The sequence below is a fragment of the Marmota monax genome, unplaced genomic scaffold (genome assembly GCF_021218885.2).
Source record: "Marmota monax isolate L192 unplaced genomic scaffold, Marmota_monax_Labrador192_F-V1.1 WCK01_AAM20220418_F8-fsc00008, whole genome shotgun sequence".
Lineage (NCBI taxonomy): Eukaryota > Metazoa > Chordata > Mammalia > Rodentia > Sciuridae > Marmota > Marmota monax.
Genome location: NW_026694432.1, coordinates 25954983 through 25979344, shown reverse-complemented (window position 1 = coordinate 25979344; position 24362 = coordinate 25954983). Strand labels below are relative to the sequence as shown.

At 54.7% G+C, this 24362-nt stretch overlaps 1 protein-coding gene across 4 annotated transcripts in view; it reads right to left on the bottom strand.

Annotated features, from left to right (window-relative positions):
• Nucleotides 1-24362, bottom strand: part of Tmco4 (transmembrane and coiled-coil domains 4) — a 78116-nt gene that overhangs the window by 34730 nt on the left and 19024 nt on the right. For all 4 annotated transcript variants that reach the window (XM_046418889.2, XM_046418885.2, XM_046418886.2 and 1 more), the window contains exons 4-9: nucleotides 22738-22912; nucleotides 21819-21846; nucleotides 8825-8957; nucleotides 1132-1229; nucleotides 866-1009; nucleotides 251-370 (exon numbers count right to left, since the gene is read on the bottom strand). In XM_046418889.2, coding sequence (XP_046274845.1) covers nucleotides 251-370; nucleotides 866-1009; nucleotides 1132-1229; nucleotides 8825-8957; nucleotides 21819-21846; nucleotides 22738-22912 — 698 coding nt within the window. The remainder of the gene's footprint in view (nucleotides 1-250; nucleotides 371-865; nucleotides 1010-1131; nucleotides 1230-8824; nucleotides 8958-21818; nucleotides 21847-22737; nucleotides 22913-24362) is intronic.

The following is a 24362-nucleotide window of genomic DNA, read 5'->3' as shown; positions in this document are numbered from 1 at the left end:
GCTGCTGGATGGATGATGGGTGGGTGATGGGTGGATGATGGGTGATGGAGGGGTGGGTGGAAGGATGTGGGACAAAGTTACTTCACCTCTCTGGGCCTCAGTTTCCTCCTCTGCAAAAATGGAGCTCTCCTTGCCCACCCCCTAGAGACACAGGCAGGTAAGAACCTAGCCCAGGTCTGGCCGGCAGCTGCAGGCCCAGCTCCACTACCACCCGCCCCCCTCCTCCTCCTCCTCCAGTCCTGGTCCTTACGGTATTTGCCGGACGCGAGCCACCCAGTGATGGCGATGGTGATGTGCAGCTGCCTGCCCTCCGTCAGGGGCAGGAACGTGAACTCCTCAATGGCTCCCACCCGCTTCTTCATCTTGTATCCTGAAGACCAAATGGAGGTGAGTGGGACCTGGGGTTGTTGGTCAGAGGGGCTGTCTGTGCTCATACAGCGGGCACCGAGGGTTTACCCTGCTCCTGCCCGCTCCTGGTTTTGTCATCCACCTGTTCAGGTACTCTTGGTGACAGTGACTGTCAGCAGGGAGTGATGCTCACTTGGGGACCTGGGTGGGGATCTGTGTGACTGAGGGCCATCGACACAGGTGAGGCAGGTACAGGAAGGGCGGCTGTGTCCTCTCTGAACATGAGGGAGCCCGTGTGTCTCAGTGAGGGGGGACACCAGCTTGTCAAACCTGGCCTCACCCTGGCCCTTGCCGAGTTCCCTCTCTCCCTGGGCCAGTTCTCTCTGAAGCCTGCTGCAGGTGCGGGCAGGGCCGGGCCCAGAACGACAAACCCAGGCTGCCTCTGCCTCCCCAGGAACCATCCCTGGGGCCACACTGGGAAGAAATCCTTCCCAACTGCCATCCCAGCGAACCTCACCCGTCAGGCCAGCTCCCGCTGCACCGAACAGAGAGGTCATGACGGCGATGCCAGCTGCTGAGCCCAGCGCTGCGGCCCCGGCGCTGCCGATGATCGTCGCAGCTCCAGCAGCAACAAGGGGGGCAGCCAGACCGCCGGTCACACCTGCAAGGAACGCAGCCGGGAGGCCAAGGTGGGCATGACCGCTGGGGCCGCTTCCCAGCAGACACTGCGGCCGCCCCACTCGGAGCCCGGCACATCGCTGGCGCCTCTCCAGCAGGCCTTACCGATCACGGCCCCTCCTCCTACGGTGGCCAGGCCTATCAGAAGGTAACGCTTCCATTTCCTCCGGTTTTCTCTCTTCTTCCGGGATGCCTCAGCCGTCCTGGGAGAGAAGAGGTTGGGCTTCTGGGCCACGATGCCCAGGATCCCTTGGGACCTCCCACCGTGCCAACCCCCCAGCCGCGGTCAGTGGTGGGTAGGTCAGTGCCACACAGAGTAAGAACCAGAGTCGCCCTGGGCCCATCAGTGGTTTTAAAAAACTGAAAACTTTGTAAAACCCAACTGGGGAATCAGCATATATACGGGGTGCACACTTACCCAACAGATCCATCCTAATAGGTTTGCAATTTGAATAATGAAAAGACAAAAAAAAATAATAATAGCAAGAGAAGCACAAAAAATACCATTCAACAGATGGACCCTCGGTGAGTACAAAACAGCACCCCAGACTCCACCGTCTCCGGCCTCCCTTCCTCTCTCCCCACGCTGACACCGGATTCCACCTCCCTCTGGGAGGGGTGGAAACCAGTTTTGTTCAGAAGAACCACTTCACAAGGGAGTGCTTGACTTTGAAGCAGTAGCTAGACTCGCTGAGACTCAAAATGTGAACCCTATACAATCTGGCCAAAGGAAAGTCTCCGGAGTGAATGAGTGTCTCCCAAACGGTCCTTGTTGGACATTCAGCCCTTGGGTGCTCTGAGGCCACCACCGGGGGGGGGGAGCCAGAGGGGAGGCGGAGGGCGGGACAGAGCGGTCATTATGTGGGAACTCTGCACTGAAGCTGGAATTTGGACAACAACTCAATGCGGAGTGATAGCAAATGACAGTGATGATAAATGATAAAAAAAGGTTAATATTTAGTGAGGGCTTCTCACTCTAGCTACTGTGCTAAGCACGTCCCACACTTTAACTGATTCCAAGCAGTTTTATTATCACACACACACACACTAGAGATGTGTTTGGATTTAACAGCGGCTGCTTCCCAGGGGCTGCGGGGTCCATTAAGAGGTCCCCTGGGAAGCTTGTGGCCCGAGGGCTGGTGTTCTGAGAGTGTTGGGCAAAACAGCAGCTGCCTGGGTCTAAGGCCCCATGGCCCTGCGCCTCTGTCTCCTGTTGTGTACAATGGTGACAATAAGGTGGCCCTCACTGTTGCTTAGGGGAGCCTGAGCTCATTCCTGCTGTGCCTATTGGGTCGACTGCGCTTAGTGTGACTAGGCACAGAGCGGAAACCCACACGCTCAAACCCGCAGTCGTTTCCTTCCTGGGCTTCCTTGTGGAAGTGGAGTCAGCTGCGCACTCTGAGCTGCCACCTCTGTGGCTTTCTGCCAGCTCCCAGGGGTAAAGCCCGGCACTGCCTGCAGAGCCGCAGAAGCCATCGCTTCTCAGCCTGGGTGGCCCTGGTGACCAAGTGCAGGGTAACGGGAACCAGTGGCCCACATCTGGGCACACTCGGGGCGGCTTTTCCATGATGGAGACATTTTTTGGCAGCATTGGAAGGGAACCCAGAGCCTCGTGCAGGCTAGGCAAGCGCTCTGCCTCTGAGCCGTGTCCCCAGCCCCCTTAGTTGAACTCTATGTCATCAACGGGATGGGATGACGCGGAACCGCAGCCATCTGGCCGAGCGGGTGACGACTGAGGGGAACCTGATGTCAGGATTGACTGGCAAACACAGGGGTGACTTCTACCTCCACTGCGGTGGTGGGCTGGGCCACCAGGGTCCCTCCCTGTGGGAAAACTGTCCAATCATGACTCAGTATCCTGGGGGATGGGTTTCAGGACCCCCCGGGTGCCCCAACCCACAGGCGCTCAAGTCCCTTATATGAAATGGTGTGGTATTTTCTTAGAACCTACACACATCCCACTGTAAACTTTAAACCATCTCTAGATTTCTTATAATATCATGCAAAGGCTATGGGAATAGGTGTTAGACTTACTGTTTGGGGGGTAAGGACAAGGGGAAAATGGAGACCCAATTTCCCCCGCCCCTCCTTTTTTTTGGTACTAGGGATTGAATCCAGCAGGACTTTACCACTGAGCTACATTTTCAGTCCTTTTTTACTTTATTTTAGAGACAGGGCCTCTCTATATTGTGGAAGCTGGCCTCCAACTTGCGATCCTCCTGCCTCAGCCTCCCAAGTTGTTGCGATTACAGGCATGTACCATTGTGCCTGGTGAATTTTTTATTTTTTAAATTATAGATGGACACTATACCTTTGTTTATTTTTTATGGGTGGTGCTGAAGATTGAACCCAGTGCCTTATATTGTGTTAGGCAGGCGCTCTGTCACTGAGCTACAACCCCAGCCTCAGCGCCTGGTGAATTTAAAAATAATAATTTTCATCCATGGTTGGTTGAATCTGAGGATATGGAACCTGCTGGCCGACTGCACGTCCCTGTCTTGGGTGGTCATGTGACCTACTCTAACTGCTGAAATGCAGGCAGAAGTAATGGTTGCTACTGGTGCAGTCTTTAAGACTGCAGGAGCCGGCTGGGCCTATAATCCCAGCGACTTGGGAGGCTGAGGCAGGAGGATTGGGAGTTCAAAGCCAGCCTCAGCAACTTGGTGAGGCCCTCAGCAACTTCACGAGACCCTGTCTCTAAATAAAATATAAAAAAAGCTCTGGGGATATGACTCAGTGATTAAGTGCCCCTGGGGTTCAATCCCTGGTGCCAAAGAAAACAAAAGTTGCCGGAGGTGGCTATGTCTCCTTTGGCTCTGACCTGGGACCAGCATCATTCCAGGCAAACTGGAACTCAGAACCAAGCCAATGTGGATGACAGTCACAGCCAACCTGCAGTGGACACATGGTATGGGCCAGACCCGAGTCTTCAACGCTGGCTATTGGGATCTGGGCCTTGTTTGTTACAGCAACCAAGTCTCCTGATGGCCAGAACTCCACTTTCTCTGTGCCCGTGCACAAATTGCTTGTTCCCCCTGAGTTCCTTCATTGAACGCATGAGCATAACAACAGTGTATGATTCCCAGGGGTGGGGGAGGCTAAAATGGGGTGAGCCATGTGGACACTGGCACACTGTAACCATCCAGTACATACACCTGTCGCTATTATCATCCTTTTTATTATCACAATAATTTCCCCCTAAACAGGGGCTGGTGATATACTTTGCCCTTTGATTGCTTTGCCCCTTAATTGGATAATCCTTCATTCAGTTCAAAGAGGAAGGTTGGAAATTATTGATTTTTTTTGGCAGAGCTCAAGACCTGATGGATAAAAAAGGCCAGCTGGTGACAACGTTCAACAGGGGCACATACCAGGACCTGCACGTGGCTCTGAGTCAGCAGCGCCTGCGTTCAACAATCACTGGCTGGGGAGGGGGCAGAAACTGGGGATGGGTGTCTCGAGCCCAGGTCTGCTGGGGCACTCAATTTTTTTTCCTTTCCAGTATTGGGGATTGAACCCTGAGGTGCCCCATCCCTAGGTCTTTTTTTTTTTTTTTTGAGACAGGGTCTCATTAAGTTGCTGAGGCTGGCCTCAAACTTTCAATCCTCCTTCCTCAGCCTCCTGAGTCGCTGGGATTACAAGTGATCACCACTGCATCTGGCTACTGAGTTGCCCAATTCTTTTGAGCCGTGTTTTCCTCACTTAGGAAAATAACATGGGAAATGACCCCGTGGGGGTGAGGAGAGCGCAGTGCGGCGGTTGCCAATGTCAGGTAGCAAAGTATGACCAGGTGCTGGCTCCCTGCTTCCCTCTTGGCTGTAAAGACTTCAGGATAGTGTCACCTCCTCAGTGTGTCACTCAGGACCTCTGCGTCCTCCCCCTGCCTCCCACCCCAACTTCACCTTCATCACTTCCTAACTCACATGCAGGTACGTGGCCTGTACCCGAGCTCCATCAGGCCCTGGGACCGAAAGGACCTTCTCTCCTTCCTGCGTCCAGCTTGACATCACTCATCCTCCAAAAGTCAGCTGGTACGTGACGTCTCCTCCAGGAAGCCTCCCTTGAGCCCCAAGGTTGCTAAAATCTGTGACTCTGAGTCCCCTGAACCGTCTGTAGAATATTATTGGGAACTCTAGGCCAGTGTTTGCAAAGGTCCCTGCTAAAAGAATCTCTGGGCATGAGCATGAGGAAGCTCATTGGTAACACCCCTCCAGGGATTCTGCTCTATCCCAACTTTGAAGGTTGCTGGGCTCAGTCTTCAGGGCACAGGCCAAGCCATCTCTGGCTCTCTATCCTCTGTAGCTTGCCCTGGCCCTGGGGCAGAGGGTGCTCAGAAAATGTTTCTTGAATAGAATGCAATTATTCCAACAAAGATTGGGGGTGATCACCTTGCTGTGGCGACACAGCCTGCTATTTGTTATGAAAACCAGAGGGGCACTGGGCACTGCAGTGCTCACCTGTAATCCCAGTGACCTGGGAGGCTGAGGCAGGAGGATCAAAAATCTGAGGCCAGTCTGGGCAATCTAGTGAGACCCTGTCTCAAAATAAAAAAATAAAAAGGGCTGGGGATGTGGCTCAGTGATAAAGTGCCCCTGGATTCAAACCCCAGTACAAAAAAAAAAGGAAAACAGAGGGGCACAGATCAGGTGTTTTGGCAAAATAAAAATGTGCAGTCAGAGCGTAGATCAATCACAGTCTGAAAACTTTCGTGATTACTGCCCATTTGTTATTTTTATTTTATTTTTTGGGTGACCGGGATTGAACTCAGGGACACTCGACCACTGAGCCACATCCTCAGCCCTATTTTATATTTTATTTAGACACAGGGTCTCACTGAGTTGCTTAGGGCCTTGCCATTGCTGAGGCTGGCTTTGAACTCGTGATCCTCTTGCCTCAGCCTCCCGAGCGGCTGGGATTACCTGCGTGCACCACCGCACCTGGCCCATTTGTTGTTAAGAAGCTCATTCAGACTGGACATGGTGGCTCTGAACCCTAGCCGCAAAGCTCCTGAGTTAGTCCTGGCACTGTCTGCTTCTAGATTCCTCCTAGGGTGACATCTACATGTCCCCGGTGCCAGACAGTCATCACTTTAATCTGAGTTTGATGGAGGAGAGCACATGGCCTGATTGGAATCAAACACTGAGCAGTGTCCGCGGGCCTGGACGGCTGTGGGATTCAAACGCCTGGACTCCAGCACAGCGAGTCTACTTCACAAAGGCGGGGTGGGTGACAGGCCTCCTCCTGCTTCGCGTGATTATTTAAATGTTTATCAGCATTCGTTGATTGGAAAAGAAGGTATTTTTCCTAGAGTTACTTCGCTGAGTTATTCTGGTCTGACAATCACCCAACTGGCCACTCTCCCTTTTAGAATGTGCACGTTCTTAGCAATTGTTTGCTACATAAAATGAACAGACTTCCTGGTCATTGTTAATTATCCCAGATTTCACCCCCCACTCCCCCCAGGTACTTCTGCTGGGGGGACTTTCAGCGGCTAACGCTCAGGAGGTGACGTCTGCGCTAAGTCACATCTAGAACGCATCCTCCCTTTTCCTTGGAAGCACAGATTCAAATGACTCCAAATCCAGGTGACAGCTCTGTCCCTCTTATAGACTTTGCCCTGTGCTTAGACACGACGGCAGCCCGTACCAGCATATGATCGCTGGCCAACCTCACGTCTGTCTGGATCACTAGAAAGGAGCTTGGGTTGGCTTTCCCTGTCATAAGAGCAGAGCCAAGGCCACGTGGAGGCTTGGGTCAGATCCCCAGCTGATGCCAAAGACACCCAAGAAGGGCACGACAACAACGCTGCCCGTCTCATCGGGCCACGAATAAACCTTACTCACTGCCATCAGCTCTCCCAGGTGGGGCTGTTCCCCACCCTGAGGTCCTCCTCAGCATCTGCTCTGGGCCTCTGAGCGCCCCAGCCCACCACCTGCTTTGTTGTCCTCACCTTCTCGGGTTAACAGGCAGGGGGCGCTCTCTCTCTCTCTCTCTCCCAGGGGCCCAGGGGTCCTTTCCTAGTAAAAGCTTAGACAGCCCCACAAAGAATTCTCTTCACTCCCTTCTTCAGCGTTCAGGAGGGAACCTGGGATTGTCAACCAGGTCTCGAGGGATGCAGTAAATGACATTCAGACTGGACGTGGTGGCTCTGAACACTAGCTGCAAAGAAGCACCTCCCAGAAACACGCAGCCTTGGCGTTAAAAGGAATCTACCTGCCATTCGATCCCCTAATTGCAAAAAAAGGGTGTTGGTGCCCAAAGTGGGCAAGCAGCCTGCCCAGTGTCACACAGAGAGTTAGTAGCAGAATCGAACTAAAAACTAGGCCCCTTGGTAGACAGATGCTGTGTCTCCACTGGACCTCAGATCTTCCTGGAGACCACAGACAGAATCTGAGAGGTCTTCATAGTCTCTGAAACTACATTTTTCCCCCCTGGGGAGAGGGTGCATAAGCAATAATAACACAATTATAATAGTATCATTGAAAACAGCAAATCATGAGATTTATGGACCAGTTACTCCTTCCCAGGCTCATGTGAAGCGCTTTACATGTATGAACTCATTTCAGACCCACAAGAATCCGAGGAGGAAAGTCCCACTGTTATCCCCATTTTGCACACGAGGACACGGAGGCCCAGAGACGCTAAAACTTGCTCAAGGTCACGTGGCTGGTAGAGTTGGAGCCGGACCGTGTTAGAACGTCTGGTTTCCATCTTCCCTGATCTGGCGTTATTGATATTATCAGAACAAATCCCCCTAGGTAAAACACTCCTTCCTGACAATAAGATTTCTAAGTAGGAGCCGAGAAGTTCCCTAATTTCAAGGCTCCAAGACCCTGCGAATTTCTCATACAGCCAAAGAGCCGGGCAGCCCTGGTGACTGTCTGGCCCAGGCCTCTCCTTCCTGACGCAGCGCTAAGAGTCAAGCAGGGATGGTTTTAGGTTAATTCCACAAATCACCTTTGCTCCTTTCTCAAGGTCCTTTGCCCCATAAACCCTGGTGGAGGCGGCTCTGGCTCTGAACTTGACTTCAGGGCTAAACTTCCAACTGGGCTGAGCTGGTGTGACCGGGCTGCTCAAAGAAAGACACAGTGGATGAAGGGGACCAGGGCTGGGCGGACGTGCCTGGTGCCAGCCGCCCTCAATTAGGCTGCGACAAGGGGATTGATTTATTGCCCTGGGTTCGATTCCCTTTTACAAAGAGCTGGCCAAGAGTCACCAGGGTCATTTCCCTCCGCTTCTGCTCTAGAGCTGATGGGCTCAGGGACAGGGGACGGGGGAAGGGAAGGATGGGATCCTGTGAGCACCTGCCGTGTGCCAGCTCGGGGCCAGGCACTTCGTGTGGTCACGGTCTTCTTTCCCAGTGACTCTGTGAGGCTCTTTGTCCTTCCTGATGTATAGGTAGGACTGTTTCAGTGGCCACCTGCTAGAGATCCCATGGCACTGGGTGTCAGAAGTGGGATTTGAAGCCAGGTCACCTGGGCCCATGGACAAGCTGTCACAAGAGTGTGAGTGGAGCAGGGTGTTAGGGACGTGGGGTGTTGAAGTCATAGATTCCAGGCCTTAACATTCATTCGTCTGATTCTCTCTTCTTACAAATGAAGACTGAGGCCCAGAGAGGGCATGCGGCTTGCTTAGGTCACACAGGGAGTTGGGCTACCACTGGGACTCTGTCCAGTGCTCCTTGCACCCACAGCACCATTTCTCAATTGGGAGAGGGGCTCTGATATCTGCAAAGTGCAGATTTCCTCAGGTGGACATCTGTGGTCCCTGTGGGGAGGGGGTGGTAGGGCTTTCTTACTCAGATTCCTCCTCCTTGGTTTCCTTCAGACTCTCAAGGAATGTCTCTTCAAGGACGTCCAACTCCTCCAAGGGCACCTGGAGCAGGGAGGTCATGTGGCAAACGAGTACTCTGGCCCGGGCATCATAGCGCCCTCGAAAGAGAGAACGTGGGGAAAAATCAACAGTTCAGGTTTTAAACACTGAGAAGCCAACCATGGTGTAATTAACAAAGGCCAAACCTAGAAACATCCTACCCACACAGCTCTGTGAGTTATAAAACAGCACCACTTCTAGAATGGAGTACTACGCAACCATCAAAATGTTAACCAAAAGCTGGGTGGTTCTTCTCACCAGTCCAATGGACAAAGATCAGTTATTTAAATCCCAAGGTTGGGGGGCTGGAGATGTGGCTCAGTGGTAGAGTGCTTGCCTAGCGTTCATGAGGCTTTGGGTTCAATCCTCAGTCACACACACACACACACACAATCCCCAGGTTGGTAAGAAAATGATAAAAACTAGTGCTCAAAGACACTGCTGCCAGGAGTGTACCATGGTACCAACTTTGTGACAGGAAATTTGGCAACTATGTATCCACTTTTTAAAAAAGGGTAGATCCTCTTTGTCCCACAAATTCCATTTCTGAAATTCTAAACTTAAAAGAAAACAATTCTTAGTACAGAAGATATTTAGCAAATAAAAGCACTAATGAAAGTAAAGTCCGGTTTTAGGACATGAAATTGGAAATAATCTGGAGATTTCTAACATCAGGGAGTTAAATAAACAATGTACATCCCTCCAGGGGACGCTGTGGGGTCCTAACGAGAGGAGTTCCAAGGAAACTCTGCAATAATGTTTGAAACGAAATTGCTCAGACAATAAGACAAATTTTAAAGGTGGATGGAAGACCGATTCCCTGGTGTGTCCTAGGGTCCCAATTAGGAAACAGGACACAACAGAAAATGGACCCATCGTGAACCTGGGTGGACTTCATAACTGGAAAAATTAATCTCTCAAAATCCAGCCACGAGTGTCCATCTGAACTCTAACTACACAGTCCAGGAATCTGAAAGACGATCCGAATACCTGGTCAGTAAGGGACGAGGGGTCAGAAAGGGGTAAAATGAGCCGATTCTCCTGAGAACACCAGGACAGCGCTGTCCACACAAGGTGGCCCTCGTCCACCCAGCTCTGATTCCACACTGGCCTCAGCTGCCACCCCCTCCACTCGCCAGGAGGTGGGTGGCCCCTGTGTGGCCTCCTCTTGGGGGCCTCAGAACACACCACCTAACCACCAAGCCAGGCACGGGGGGTCTCTGCATCCTCCTGTCCCTCACCCTCACGCGCAATGTCCCTAGCAACTTGTGTCCCACATCCAGCTCTTTCCACCCTGCGGTACCCACCCGGCTCAGGCCACTGGCACCTCCTCAGTGGCCCCTGCCAAGCAAATCCACAGTGGGTCCTCCGCCTCTGTCCCATCTCGGCCCACAGAGCCCAGCCTCTGCTGGCAGCCTGCATGCGGGGACCAGCCTCCCCCAGCTCCCTCCCTTCCTCAACTCCGACTCCAGCCCCGAGCACACATGTCACCCAGGTGCCTGTCAACTGGACAGTCTCAGTTTTAACCCCCCCACTGCCATTTTCTATCTAAGGGGCCTTGGATCTCTTTATCTCTCTGACCCCGAGATAAGAAGTATAAATTGCAGAAGTTGGTGGTGCCTAGAGACAGTGAAATTTCAATAAATTTTTCTTTACAATAAAAAAAAAAAAACGTATAAATCGCCACAGGGCTTTGTGCGAAGCGAGCTGTATTAGTTTCCTGTGGCTGCTGTAACAAACACCAGGCTGAGGACAATACAAATGGGTCACCGCACAGTCCTAAGGCCAAATATCTTAAAATCAAGGCACCTTTGGAGGTGCCAGGACAGAACGCCCCCTTGCCCTGCCCTGTTTTCCCTCTTAGAAGGACCCTGGGATTCCGCTGAGCCCCAGATGGCCTGGGATCATCTCCCCACCCCAAGATGCCTCCAGCTTCAAAGTCCTTTTGCCACAAAAGGTCTGTTAAGGGTTCCGGGGATTTGGAGGTGGACACCTTTGGGGACATTATTCTGCCCGTCACTTAAGCCTTGAACTTTCATTTTCCCCAAGATGAGGCTCAGCCCCCAGCTCCGCTTGGAACCTCCTGTGGATCTCTCCTTGCACGGAGGGTCTGTGGTCCCCACCCAGCGCTCTCTTGAAGCGTCGTCCCGCAGTGACAGAACTGGTCTGCGTTCTCCTAGGCCCGGCCGGCTGTTGGGATGTCCACCCCAGCACCCACCTCGGGCGGGCGAGGCACACGGGTTTCCTGAGTCCTGACTTAGAGGACCCTCCTTTCCCTGGCCTCGGGTTTCCGAGGGAGGGACTAGTCAATGTCACAGCCCCCGAGGTTGTGAAGTTGGAGGTTTTGGCTTTTGCAGAAATCAGGTTCTTCCTGGCCTGGGGTCCTTGGAGCCAGACATGGTGCCCGGGGTCCCGTGGCTGCCTCCTGGGCCAGGAGCTGACTACGTGTCAGGGGACAGACAAGAGCCTGTCTCGGGGTTACTGGGCTAATGACGGCTCCGCAGACACAGCAGCTCCCTGAGGGAGGGAAACTGCTGTCCCCAGGTGGTGTGGACAGCAAGGCTTCGCCTGATGACTAATGGGCGGCCTGATAACCAGAGCTCACTCAGGCTCCACGGGTCAAGGCTGCAGTGATTCAGCCTTTAGCAGACGGCCGCCAGGTGCAGGGTGATTAATGTTCCCTGGAAATGTCAGACTGGGGCTCGGTTCCGTGGAAGGGTCACTCCTAGCATCTGGGCGAGTGGCTGCTGGTCTGAGGCAGGTGGGTGGGGTCCCGAGCCCCAGGCTACCAGGGACGCTGGGGTTCTCCAGTCCTGGTACCACTGCCCGCTGCCAGGTGCCAACTCCCCGCTGCAGGGCCTGTCCACCCTTCCACTCTGGGCCCTGGCAGCCTTCTCGACTCCTCTGGTGTCCTCATTCTGACGTCCAACCTCCCAGGTACATTCTGGGCCCATGCATTCAGCTGCATCTCCCCTGCCACCACCTGCCACCTCACAGTAAAATCCACACTTCTTCCCATGGTCTGCAAGACCCCTTCCTGCTGCCCTCTCCCATCCCATCTTCCATCCATCCCTGCTTCATGCACCAGTATCTGTCCTTCTGAGAAGCCAAGCTCCTGCCTGCCTCAGGACCTTTGCACGAGTGGTTCTGGGTACCTGGGAAGTTCCTTCCCCAGAGCTCTGCCAGGCTGGTGCTTTTCCACTGGTGAAGCCTCAACTTAAATATCAACTTCTTGGAGAGGCCAGGGGCTCCTGAATGGGAATAGCCCCTCTCCTGGTCACCCTGTCCCCATTACCCTGTTTCCTACCATTGTTCTATCTGGGAATGGATGGTTATGTACATGGTTATTGTCTGGCTCAGCCCATCAGAATGTCAGTCATACAAGGACAGAACCGTTGCCTGGTTCCTTGCTGTCCCTGTGCCTGGGACAATGTCTGACTTAGTAGGTGCACAGTTAAGATGCATTGGCTCATTAACTGAAGTTCTCCCCGGCTGGCCAGGTCCTCTGCTGAGCCCACTCACCCCAAGCAGCAAACACAAAAAACCTTTCCGCTTCCCACGTCCTCTTGAGACTTACTGTTTCCAGAACCGTCCAAGTCCTGCTCCCCCAGGGCACACAGGGGAGAGAGGGGACTCAGTGGCTGAGGCCTCTCCTCCTCCGAGTGGGATTTTCTCTCACAGCAGTGAATTCCCCTAAGTGCCCGAGCCTGAGTGTCCAGAGCCCTCTTTCTGAGACCTGCTCGTGGCTCAGTTTCCTTCCTCAGGGCCACCTCCTCCAGGAAGCCCTCCCTGGCCCACTCCGCTGCTTTCTGCTTCCTTACTGTGAATGACCTCTTCGCATCACCAGCTGACACCTCCTTCTCTGCCTGTCTTTCTCTCCAGAATCTAAGTTCCAGATTCACTGGGCGTCCCTGGCACGTGGGCCCCTGTCCCTGACACTCGGGCCCCTGCCTAAAACAAAACAGCTTTGATCATCTTCCCACGAGCGGGACTCTGTTGGGAGAGGTCTAAAACATGGCGGGTGGTGACGCTGGGGGGTCTCTGTCCCCTTCAGACAGAAGTGTCCCATGGCTCGTGAGCGACTGATCTGGAAGCTTCATTCAGCCGCTGGTTGCTCTGAGTCTGTGCCTCATGCTCGGTGGGCACAGGTCTCCCAGGTCCTCTGACCACCCAGGAGGCAGTGGTGACAAAAATCTTATCAAAGTGGAAACAGGCGCAGTGCGCTCTGGCCACCGCCCGCGTTCACCTGCCAGCAAGTCGCAAAGTGGGCAGTCTGGCCACAGAAGCTGTGCCCTTGAGCCCCCTGGTGACCTGGGAACCAAGTCAGGGCCAGCAGGACAAGGTCCACACTCGCCGGTCCCTCCCAAAGCAGCCTCTGACGTAGATGTGCGGCAGTGGGTGCTCTGTCCCTGGGGGGCGGCCCTCACCAGCAGCAGCACCCTGGGCTCCTGAGGTCCCCTCTAGACTGGAGATCCAAGGGCAGGGTACCTGCGTGTCCTTCCAGCCAGGGACCTTCAGAAGTCCTTAGCCCAACAGTGACGTGGTGATGTGGCATCTTAACCCCACATTGGGGGATGGGGGTCTTGAACTTCAGTGTCACGAAGGTCACCAGGGAGCCCATGAACACTTCTTGCTGGACATGCGGAGGTCTGGGGAGGGGCTCTGGAAGCAGGTGATTCCTACTCCAAGAGACAGAGCAGGGGGCTCTCCTGCCGCAGAGACCAGCTCTTCCAGGTTAGGGGTGTCCAGGATCACTCCTGCCCAGAGTTAGGAGTGTGACCAAGAGACCCTCCCACACCTCGGCAGGGAAGGAAACCAGCACCTGGGCCTGACTTAAGTGCCGGAGCTTGTGTCTGTGGCTGCTGAGCCCCCCACCTTCCTAGGAAGCATTACGACGCCCCATTTTGCCAACTGAGGGAAGAACACACGCAGAGAGGTTAAGGAACTTTCCCAAAGTCACACAGCTGAGAGAGCGATGGATTGTGATCCAGGGATCTGACGACGTTTCTGCTCATCCCACTGTGGCTGTCTTCTAAAGGGAAATCCCCGGCTCTTGAACAAGGGGCTCTAGGACAAGCCCACACGGCCAGCTGCGAATCCGATCCCCTGTGCACATGGGTCACAGTCATACTCAGGGATAACCCTAGGCCATGGGCCACAGGCACACTTAAAGTTGACAGATGACCCAGGAGACCAGTTCTTTGGAGAGTTGGGTGGTTGGAGGCTGGAGGGCAAACCAGGCATCAGCCCTGCCACCAGGGGGTAGGAGTGTGCCATCCATGCCCAGCTGCCCACGGGACACACAAGCACAGGGAGTCCGGGCAGCCCCGCTGGTCCCCTGGGTGGGGAAGCTGGGAACACTCCTGCCAGAGCCGGGGCTGGAATGCACATTCCTGGGCCCTTGCCCAGCGGCACCTCTCAGCACAGCTACTGCACGGTGCCCCTCATTGTCTGGCGTGGACTTACGCATCGAGGATGAGCAGCGCCTCTGGAGCTTGGCACTAAGGCACCCACTGGGAGAGGTGCAGGGACCACTTGTGGCTTCCTTTGGGAAGAGACTGCCGTCAATCCCAGCCCTTGGGGGGCTGCCCTCCAGACCAAATTAAAGGAACCCTGAGGCAGAAACTTTACCCCTTGTTCCAGAAACCCGGGTTGGAGTGTTCATCTGACTACCTACTGACCGAATGGCTTCAGGTGAGTCTCTTGACCTCTCTGAGCCTCAGTTTCTTCACCTGTGAAACAGGAACAAGAATGCTTCCTCTTTTCTTCTTCTGGTGCTCAGGATGGAACCCAGGGCCTCGTGTGTGCTGGGCAAGGGCCCTGCCTCTGTTCCACACGCCTGCTCCAAAAATACTTTGAAAACTGACTTGGCTGTGGTTTGCAGTGCGTCTGGCCAGAACCTGGCACACAGTAAGTGCACAGTAAATAGCAGCGAATACCCGCCGTGGTGTGGTGAACTGTCACGTCTCCATCCTGTCTGGTAAGCCTGTGGCCCTGCTGCTGTATCAGGGTGGGGCTCTTGGTCTCTCTGCTCCCTGGGGTCCGGGACCCCCTCCTGGGCCACACATATAACTGCCAGCCCTGCCCACTCTGCGGCCATCCCTTGATTCACCAGCTTCTCTCAGTACATTGCTTCTGGAGGGAATTCTGGTTATTGATCCCATTCTTCCCTGATGTGGCTTTTTTCCCATGAGGGAGAAACCACACTGCGTTCCAACCCCACGTCGCCCTGCCTGAGCAGGGGTCTGAGCTTCTGCGTGGGCCCAGGGTCTCCACTTTGGGAGGCAGGGCCTGGCTGGGGGCCCCCTCTCAGGGCAGCGGTTTCATTCTTGGGCACTGATTCCTGCCCTGGACAGTCAATGACGCTAAGGAGGTCGACAAGCTGACTTCGAGACCGGCCGGGGTGGGGGCAGAGGGCAGAGAGGAGGGGCCCTTCCTGAGGCTCCTCCAGCTCCGCCGTCTCTGATACAAATCAGCAAGATGCACGGTGCTCCGGTGGCACCAGGCCTGGCACCCGCCCCTCATTCTCTGGCCTCTTAAACCAGCTGTAGGGAGGAGGTCTCCACGCATTGCCAGGTTGATGAGAGCGAATTAAGAGCTGGACCCCCCACCACCACCTGGGTCAGTTTTCCCTTTTGTAAAATGGGTTCAGTCACAGCAACTACCTCGGAGGCTCTTTGTGAAGCTTAAACAATTAGCACCTGTAAGGAAAGCACCTGGCTCAGAGCCAGGCATACCGTAGGTGCTCAATCAGTATCTGCTGTCAGAATTACTCCCAGGGCCTTGCACAAGGTGGGTACACAGAGCAGGTGTGCAGCCCTTATTTGCTAAATGGATGAACCACGCTGTTTTGATATTGATCAAGGACCCCGACAGACAGTAAAGGGGCTGGGGATGTGGCTCAGTGGTTAAGAGCCCTGGCTTCAATCCCTGATACCAATCAATCAATAGATTTAAAAAAAAATCCTGTAGCACACAGGCTCCCCACCCTGCCCAAGCTCTGTCCAGCGGTCGAGTGGCCCGTACTTCCATCTCGGAGCTGCTGACCTTCATCACAGAAGACCTGCTCTTACCGTCACGTGGGCCGAGAGCGCGGCAGGACACACTCCATGAGAGGAAAATGATTCCCGCTTGTAAAACATCCACCAGCCGCCGGCACGCAGCCTCTGTGGCCAGGGTCCCTGAGCTGTCAGCCAAGCCTCCAGGAGTTCTGAGCCACGCAGCTTTCAACTTGACTTCCCGGGCCGATTCCATGGTCACTCACCCGCTCACACCCGCACCCAGGGAGGGAGCCTCCTCTGCCCGCGCCTGCTGTGGGTGTAAGACACTTCTGTGTCCCTCTCTCTGTCCTGACTTCTTCCTTCCCTTCTCCCCATTCTTGGATCCATCCATCCATCCACCCATTCTTCCTTTGTCTCTCCCTCACTCCAGCAATTACCAAATGCCCACCACGTACCCTCAATGTCACAGAGGCCGAGACACCACGGCCAACCGGCCAGACAGGGGCTCTGCCCTCGGGGAGCCCGTGGGGAAGGACAAGGGCAGCTGGCTCAACTAGGACAGTGACTTTCTCCTTGAAAGATCCTTGACTGTTCTTACAACAAAAGATCTTAGGAGCAAACAACAAAGTCCTTTTGGATGGAATATCTGGCTCTGGCTCTCGCCCCTTATTTGTATTTGAGATTGCAATCCAGAGAGATTAAGTGGCTTGATCAAGGTCACACAGAACAGGAGTCTCAGAGACAGCATGTGAATCTGCAGTTATTCCCGCAGGTCACCTGAGGAAACTGGGCAGAGACGTCCAGTCACTTGCCAAAGGGAGCTTGGATTTTAACCCGGGGGCAGGTTGACTTCCCCGGTTAAAATTCAAGTGACTCCGTCATACCTCTGCCCCAGCAGAGAAGGAGGCGGGTTAAAATTCAAGGGCTCCTTCTGCCCTGTCCTTCACAGGTGGCTCAGTAGAAATGGACAAAGCAGAGCTGGTGTAGGAGCTGCCCAGGAGAACACCCTTGGGCAGGTGGGAAGGGGGCAAGATGGGCTCTCTAGACCCACTCAAGCCACCGTGTGTCTACTCTGCCACTGTGTGTCTCCGGGAAAGCCAGTTTCCCTCTCTGGGCTTCCTCCCCACCCCCCCTCCCCGTCAATAAGAGCAGATCATCCAGGTTGCCCTTGAGGGGCGAGTCCCAGGTCTGCAAAGTGGGAGCAGCAGCCTCGACCCCTCATGGGGTAGAGGGTTACACGTCCGCACGAGCCCCTAGGATCCTGCCTGGTGTCCATGAGAGGTGGCTTTGTCGTGACAATGACTACCCTTTTAGGCTCTGCGTGGTGAGGTGCTGCCCTGCTCCCCAGCAACCTGAGCCTCAGGCCACGTGCAAACTCAGCCTCTCTCCAAGGCAGCCCACGGGGCCAGCCAGGCCGTTCTTCCCTCACTCCTGATTTAAAAAAAAAGAAAGATGCGATCCCTCGTTATGAAGTCTCTGAGGGAGAGCTCTGGCGACCACGGTGGGGGGTGGGCAGGAGACGCTCCAAACCTGGGGTCCAAGGACTCAGCAGGGTTCCAAGGCCACCTCCTCTGCCCGCTCAGGGGCTGCCCGCCTCCTTCTCTGCTGGGCAGAGGTGTGACTGAGCACTTTGCCTGCCTGAAGGGGGTGGCTGGCCCTGTCACCCTGTGAGGTCCCACCTGGCTGTAAGACATGGGGTGAAAATGCTTCTTTTGGATAGAGATTTGAGTGTTCCCCCAAAACCCATGTCAAAACTGAATCCCCAAGGCACCAGTGTTAGGAGGCAGGACCCCAAAAGCTAACTGAGCTATCGGGGATGGATGCCATCACCATGGGGGCGGTGTCACCACTAGAATGGGCTCATTGTCACTGAGGGGTTCACTACCATGGGGCGCGTTCCTGAGAAGAGGACTAGTTTGGAACCCTCGTGCCCTCCCACCTTCTGCTATGGGGTGACACAGCATGAGGCTCTTGTTACATGCCCTTGACCTTGGACTTAGCTTCTAGAACTGAAAGGAATTAAACTCTGCTCTTTACAAGTAGCCCGACCTCAGGCATTCTGTTACAGCAGCACCGTCACAAAGACAAGGACCGAAAACTAGCTTTGGGGGTGAAGTCCTAGAGCAGCACAGGAAGATCGGAGCCCAGCGGGTCTGAGTGGGCCTGAAACCGCGTATTTCCGCCTCAGCTCCGGGTGCTGAAGCTGCTGGTCCGTGGACCACGCTGGAAGGAGCAAGGGTTTAGGGGTGTTTTTTTCTTTTTCTTTTTTTTTTATCTCTAGGATAGATAAAGAACTCAAAAATCTTAACACTAAAAAACCAAATAACCCAATCAACAAATGGGCCAAGGAACTGAACAGACACTTCTCAGAGGAGGACATACAGTCAATCAACAAGTACATGAAAAAATGTTCAACCTCTCTAGCAACTAGAGAAATGCAGATCAAAACTACCCTGAGATCTCATCTCACTCCAGTCAGAAAGGCAGTTATCAAGAATACAGACAACAATAAGTGTTGGCGAGGATGTGGGGAAAAAGCACACTCAGACACTGCGGGTGGGACTGCAAACTGGTGCAGCCAACCTGGAAAGCAGTATGGAGACTCCTTGGAAAACTGAGAATGGAACTACCCTTTGACCCAGCTGTCCCACTCCGCCATCTATACCCAAAGGACTTAAAAACAGCATATTACAGTGCTGAGAGCCATAGCCAAGTAGGAATGACGCATGGCAATTTCCTTGTCCGCCTACCCCATGTTGCTTAGAGGGAGGACTCTCCATTGTGGAAATGGGCTTGCCTTGGACCCAGTCATTTGCAGTGACATTGCATGAATGTTTGAGAGTTTTGGTTGAAAGGTGACCCTGCTCGGGGTTTAGGGTGGATCCTGCTGGGAATAGGGCGCATCCTGCTGCCTCAGGCGCCTGCTCCTGGAGTTCCCGTTGAGTTCTCGTGGGTATTTGGTACGCAGAGCCCGGTGGAGGGTGGATTTTCCCAGAACGTGTGTGTAGAGTGCCGGTGACAGTTCGGGAATAAAGAGCTGCTGTTTGAATCTACAAGGCTTTTGTGGTGGCTCGGTTATTTTGTGCCCAGCCAGACTGTGGCATTTGGTGGCCTGTACGGGGAGTTAGAGTCTGTAAACAAGTCAGGATGGCGCCTGGCAAAATGCCAGAGGGAGTGGTTTGTGAAGTAACGCCAGCGAGCCATTAAGTGTGGAGATTCCTTATTGGTTGACTGCTGTATCTAGTTTATGTTAATTAAGATAAGCTGTGTGGAATGTATATATATATATATACCCCTCCGGTCCTACAATAAAGGGCTCCCACTCCTGCTGTATCAATCTACACAAGTTCTTTGTCACCCCCTGGTTATTTTGCTGCAGCCGGACTGCGGCACTACAGGGACACAGCCACATCAATGTTTATCGCAACTCAATCCACAATAGCTAAACTGTGGAACCAACCCAGATGCCCTTCAGTAGATGAACGGATAAAGAAAATGTGGCTTATATATACACAATGGAATATTACTCAGCAATAAAAGAGAATAAAATCATGGCACTTGCAGGTAAATGGATGGAGTTGGAGAAGATAATGCTAAATGAAGTTAGCCAATCTCAAAAAACCAAATGCTGCATGATTTCTCTGATATAAGGACGCTGATTCATAGCGGGGTTGGGAGGGGGAGCATGGGAGGAAAAGACGAACTCTAGATAGGGCAAAAGGGAGGGAGAGGGAGGCTGGGGGCAAGGGGGTAAAAAAAGACAGTGGAATGAGATGGACATCACTACCCTAAGTTCATGTGTGAAGAAGACATGGTGGTGAGAATGTACTTTGTATACGAGCAGAGCTCTATATATGTAATATGTAATGCGAATTGTAATACGTTCTGCTGTCACAGATAACAAATTAGAATAAAAAATTACAAAAGGAGTAAAAAAAACTTATGATCTTCATCACTGAAGCCTTCAAGCCGGTGACCTACCTGCCACCTGGCGGTGACTGCACTACACAGAGGTTAGTTGGAAAGCAACATGAGAACACAGTCGGTAGGACCTGCGGGTGGCCTGAGGAAGTCCCCGCTCCCTATATTTTTAGGGTCTCTGACCCTCACTTTACAAACAAAAGGGTCATCAGAGAAGCACAGGACCCTGAGGCAGGACGCTAACACCCTTGTAGCTGGCGCCAGGCAGTGGGGACTTCAGAGCGGAGCTGCTGCTTCTGGGTCCCCCGCTCCTCGGCCCCCACACCTGGTGTCTCTGCCCCAGAAGGACCCTTGGGGGCAGCCCCTCACCGGCTCTCTGCTGCTGGCCTCAAGGAAGCCCTGCTCCTCCCCCCGGCCAGCTGCCCCAGTGCCCCCCCAGGCCCTCAGAGCTGGCCACCTGCTGCCCACCGCCCCCTGCAGTCCCTCCACCTGCCGCCTGCTCCCCCCCCACCGCAGCCTGGGTGGGAAGCAGTGGGGAGCCGTGGGGAGCCGGCAAGGTTTCCCCATCACCTGGCGAGGCGGCGGCTGGGGACTTCCTTTCCATCCCCCGTGCCCCCTCCCTGCTGGCTACCTAAAAACCCAGAGGACTTGGAGGCCAACCTCACTTCAGGGGACAGAAGGGGCCGCACTTGCACTCACAGCAGAGCCCAGGGTGGGGGAGGGGAGCAAAGAGGACAGGGGCCATGGGGAGGGGAGGCGCTTAGCAGGCAGCCTGGGTGGCCAGGGTTGAATGGTGGCCCCCCAAAAGATAAGTCCGCGTCCCAGAGCCTGTGAAGGTGACCTTGCTCGGAAACAGGGTCTTTGCAGATGTAATCAAATTAAAGGTCTTGGGGTGATGTGTGTATGTGGTACCGGGGATGGAACTCGGGGCACTCTGCCACGGAGCCACATCCCAGCCCTTTTAAAATTTTTATTTGGAGACAAGGTCTCACGAAGTTGTTGAGGCTGGCCTCCAACTTGTGATCCTCCTGCCTCAGTCTCTTGAGCAGCTGGGATTACAGGTGTGTGCCCTCTTGCCCAGCACAAGTGTCCTTTTAAGAGATGCAGAGAGGAGAGGAGAAGCCACAGGAAGACGGGGCAGAGGGGCAGAGACGGGGTGAAGCAGCCTCAGGCTGAGGTACGATGCCTGGAGCTAGCGGAAGCTGAAAGAGACACAAAGGACCCTCCCCTGACTTCGGAGAGATGGGGCTGACACCTTCCTTTGGACTTCAACAGATGGTGAAAGACTACATTTCTATTGTTTCAAGCCACACAATCTGCCGTAACTTGCTATGGGAGCCCTGAGAAATAGCGCAGGTGGAGTCCCACAATGTCACTTGCTGAGCAACTCTGGATAAATTGCCTAACCTCTCTGAGCTCATTTATGGATGACTTTCTCATCCATAAAATGGGGCAGTAGGATCCATTTTATTAATTCCTTCAATGGACATTTACCAAGTATGAGCCACATGCCAGGTGCTGACAGCTCAAGGTACAGAGAGCGCAATACGCCCTGGGAGCTGTCAGGAGGCGGAGGCTGAAGCCACACTGGGGGTGGTTGAGCTGCAAGGGGAGGTGGGGACAGGGACCAGGGACAAGAGCCACAGTGGAGGGCAGGTCTTCCTCCCAAGTAGTGGGGAGGCCCCGGGCAGGTGGAAGCAGGAGGCCAGCCTGGTCAGAAGGGCTGGAAGGGACGCAGGGTGGACAGCAGGCTACCAGCCAGAGTGACCAGTGAGGAGACTCCAGTGGTCACCTGGGAGGATGTGAGGGGCGGCGGGTGTCGGGAACGGGGCTGGATCTGAGTTACTCCGGGGGAACGGCCCAGGGCAGGGTGCGGCAGGGTGTGCGGCTCACCCCGGTGGCCTCCCTGCGCCAGGAGGCCTCAGAGCCCGGCCTGAGGCTGCCAGGGCTCCCCTGGCGGTGGCCACCCACACTCACAAACTTAGCACATCCACTTACCGTCCTTGAGTGAGAAGCTCAGAAGGTCCTGGGGGAAAAGAAAGCCGGAGTCACTGACGAGCTGAAGGGCGGCTGAGCGACAGGTGTTTGTTTCCTCTTGTCAAGGGGAGGACAGTGGGCAATGCCCTCGGCCCACCCCGTCCCCAGGGAGCAGAGAAGGAGGGGAGGGACTGTTGTTACGTAGGCCTGTGGCCCCACAGCGGAGCATGTTAACAGCTTCTGCCTGTCCTGACTGCACACAGAGCAGGTGAGTGACGTGCCCAAGGGCACACAGCAGAGCTGCTGCTTCAGGAGAGAGGCAGCTCCAGCAGCTCCAAGGTTCAAATCCTGGCTCAGCTACTTATGGCTGTGTGATCTTGGGCAAGTTACTTAACCTCTCTCTGTCTTGGTTTTCTTAACTGTAACCTGGGGATGGCCATACAGGTTGAGCATCCTTAATCCAAAAAAATCCAAAATCTGAAACTTTTTGAGCAACTACATGATACCACCAGGTCAGGAAACTTTGTTTCATATACTAAATTATTAAAAATGTTGTATAAAATGACCTTATGTTAGACCCGAGTCCCGTCACCACGAGATCTCATCACATGTACGCAAATATCCTAAAACCCATAAAAACCTGAAATCTGAGACAGTTCTGGTCCCAAGCATGGATGGCGGCTCCCGTATTACCATCTCGGAAAGCTGTTGGGGAATTTAGTGCCTTCGTTTCTGCAGGGGCATCAGCACCTGTTAAGTGCCACGTGAGTACAGCACCTGGGGTGGATCTTCACAGTGTGATGCAACGCTGTGACCGTGGGCATCGTATTATGGGCTCCTTTATCTTGAACCACCCGCCCCACTAAGAGCGACTTTCAAACTGACGTGGAGGGGGAATACTGTTGCACTGTCCCCCCGGAGGGGCCAGGTGCCAGCCTACCTGCGTGATGGCCCCCAGGCTGCCCTGCAGGGCGGGGTCCTTCGATATACTCTGAGCGAACAGTTCTGCCCCTTCGCCCCCCAGGCCGCTGGTGAAAGCAGTCATGGTCGGCAGGACGGCTTCGGACAGCGCCAGCCACCTCACCAGGCCCGTCACAAACTCGGTGCAGAAGGAGCTGCAAGATAGGCACCACTTAGACCCCGGGCTCGTGGGGACCGCCTGGCCACGCGGGAGGCCGGGATCCCGGGAGAGCCAGATGTGGTCTCTGGTGCGGTTCGGGGCCCGGGAGACGCTGGAGTAAAGAGGCCATCCCAGGGCCACCGGACTGTGAGGACAGAGCGGGGACAGGTCCTGGGTAGTCCAATGAGGGAGCCCCCAGGCCCCTGTGGAGGAGGAGCCCTCCACCAGGTGTGCTCAGGTGAGCCCCCAGCACCGGCTCTGCCTGGGGGGGAACTGTGGGCATCGGGGTGACTCGGCCCCCCAGAGGCCAGTCGGTTGCCCCCCGCTTGCACCCACCCAGCCTACTCCTTGGTGCTGCTGCTGGTCAGGAGAGTCGCCTCAGGCTAGAGCTGCGCTGGAGCGGCCAAGAGCCTGAGTTCAAATCCTGGCCTCCCCCTGCCATGGAGGGTACTAGAAGAAGCTGGTCTGAAAAGAAGACCATCAGGGCTGCCCCCGGATCAAGGCCTGGTGAGGGAGGCAGGGAGCTGGGCAGAGCTGCCATGTGTCTCCAGGGGAGACCCAGCTGACCCCCGGGGAGTTCTCAAGGTGGGACGGCCCCCAGGGGAGCACGAGGGTGGGCCTTCATATCCTGCGTCTGCCAGTCATGGACACGGGAACCCCAGGGAGGGGGCAGGATCCTGGGCAAGGTGGCTCCCTGGGCTCTGCTGGCCACCCTTCCCTTGAGCCTGGAAGGGGAGCTGAACAGCATAGCCTCCGGGAAAGTAACTCGACCTCTCTGTGCCTCAGTGTTCTTGAAGGCACAGTGGGTTTAAGGGACCAGCTTCCTGATTGTGCTTAAGTATTAAACAAGGTGACACCCTGAGCAGGTGAGGCGGGCAGAACGCGCTCCCTCGGCTGAGCCAGCACTGACGTTTGTCACAGGGTGACCCACCAGGGAGCAGGTAGGACAGGAGAGAGTCAGACCCCAACGTCCTACCTGGGGAATCCTGGCTCCCTTGGTGACAGCCCCGTGTCCCTACTTTACCTCTCGGTTTCTCCCCTCTGCTGTAAAATGCAGATGATAACAGCACCTGCCTCGGAGATAAGCCGGGGAGAGGAAGGACCCGGAGCAGGGCCTGGCTCCTGCAGAGCCGCAGCCAACGGCAGCCCCGGCTACTGCGGTGACAGCACGGGCCCAGCCCTGCCCGCTCCCGGGATCCCCCGGGTGGCTGTGGCATGTGCAGGGCTGACTTAGGGAATGACGGAGCCAGGTGAACGTTGCTTAGGGGTCAATGTATATCAGGGATGGCCCAGGCCAAGGGCAGGGGCCTGGCCTGGCCTTGTTCACAGAGAAAGTCTTGGATGAAGAGAAGCCTCTGAGAACAGGAGCAAAGGATAAAGAGCACGGATCTGGGTCCAGCCCCATCTGCCCCAGGCCGTGGTTCCAGGGTCAGTGACTCCACTGA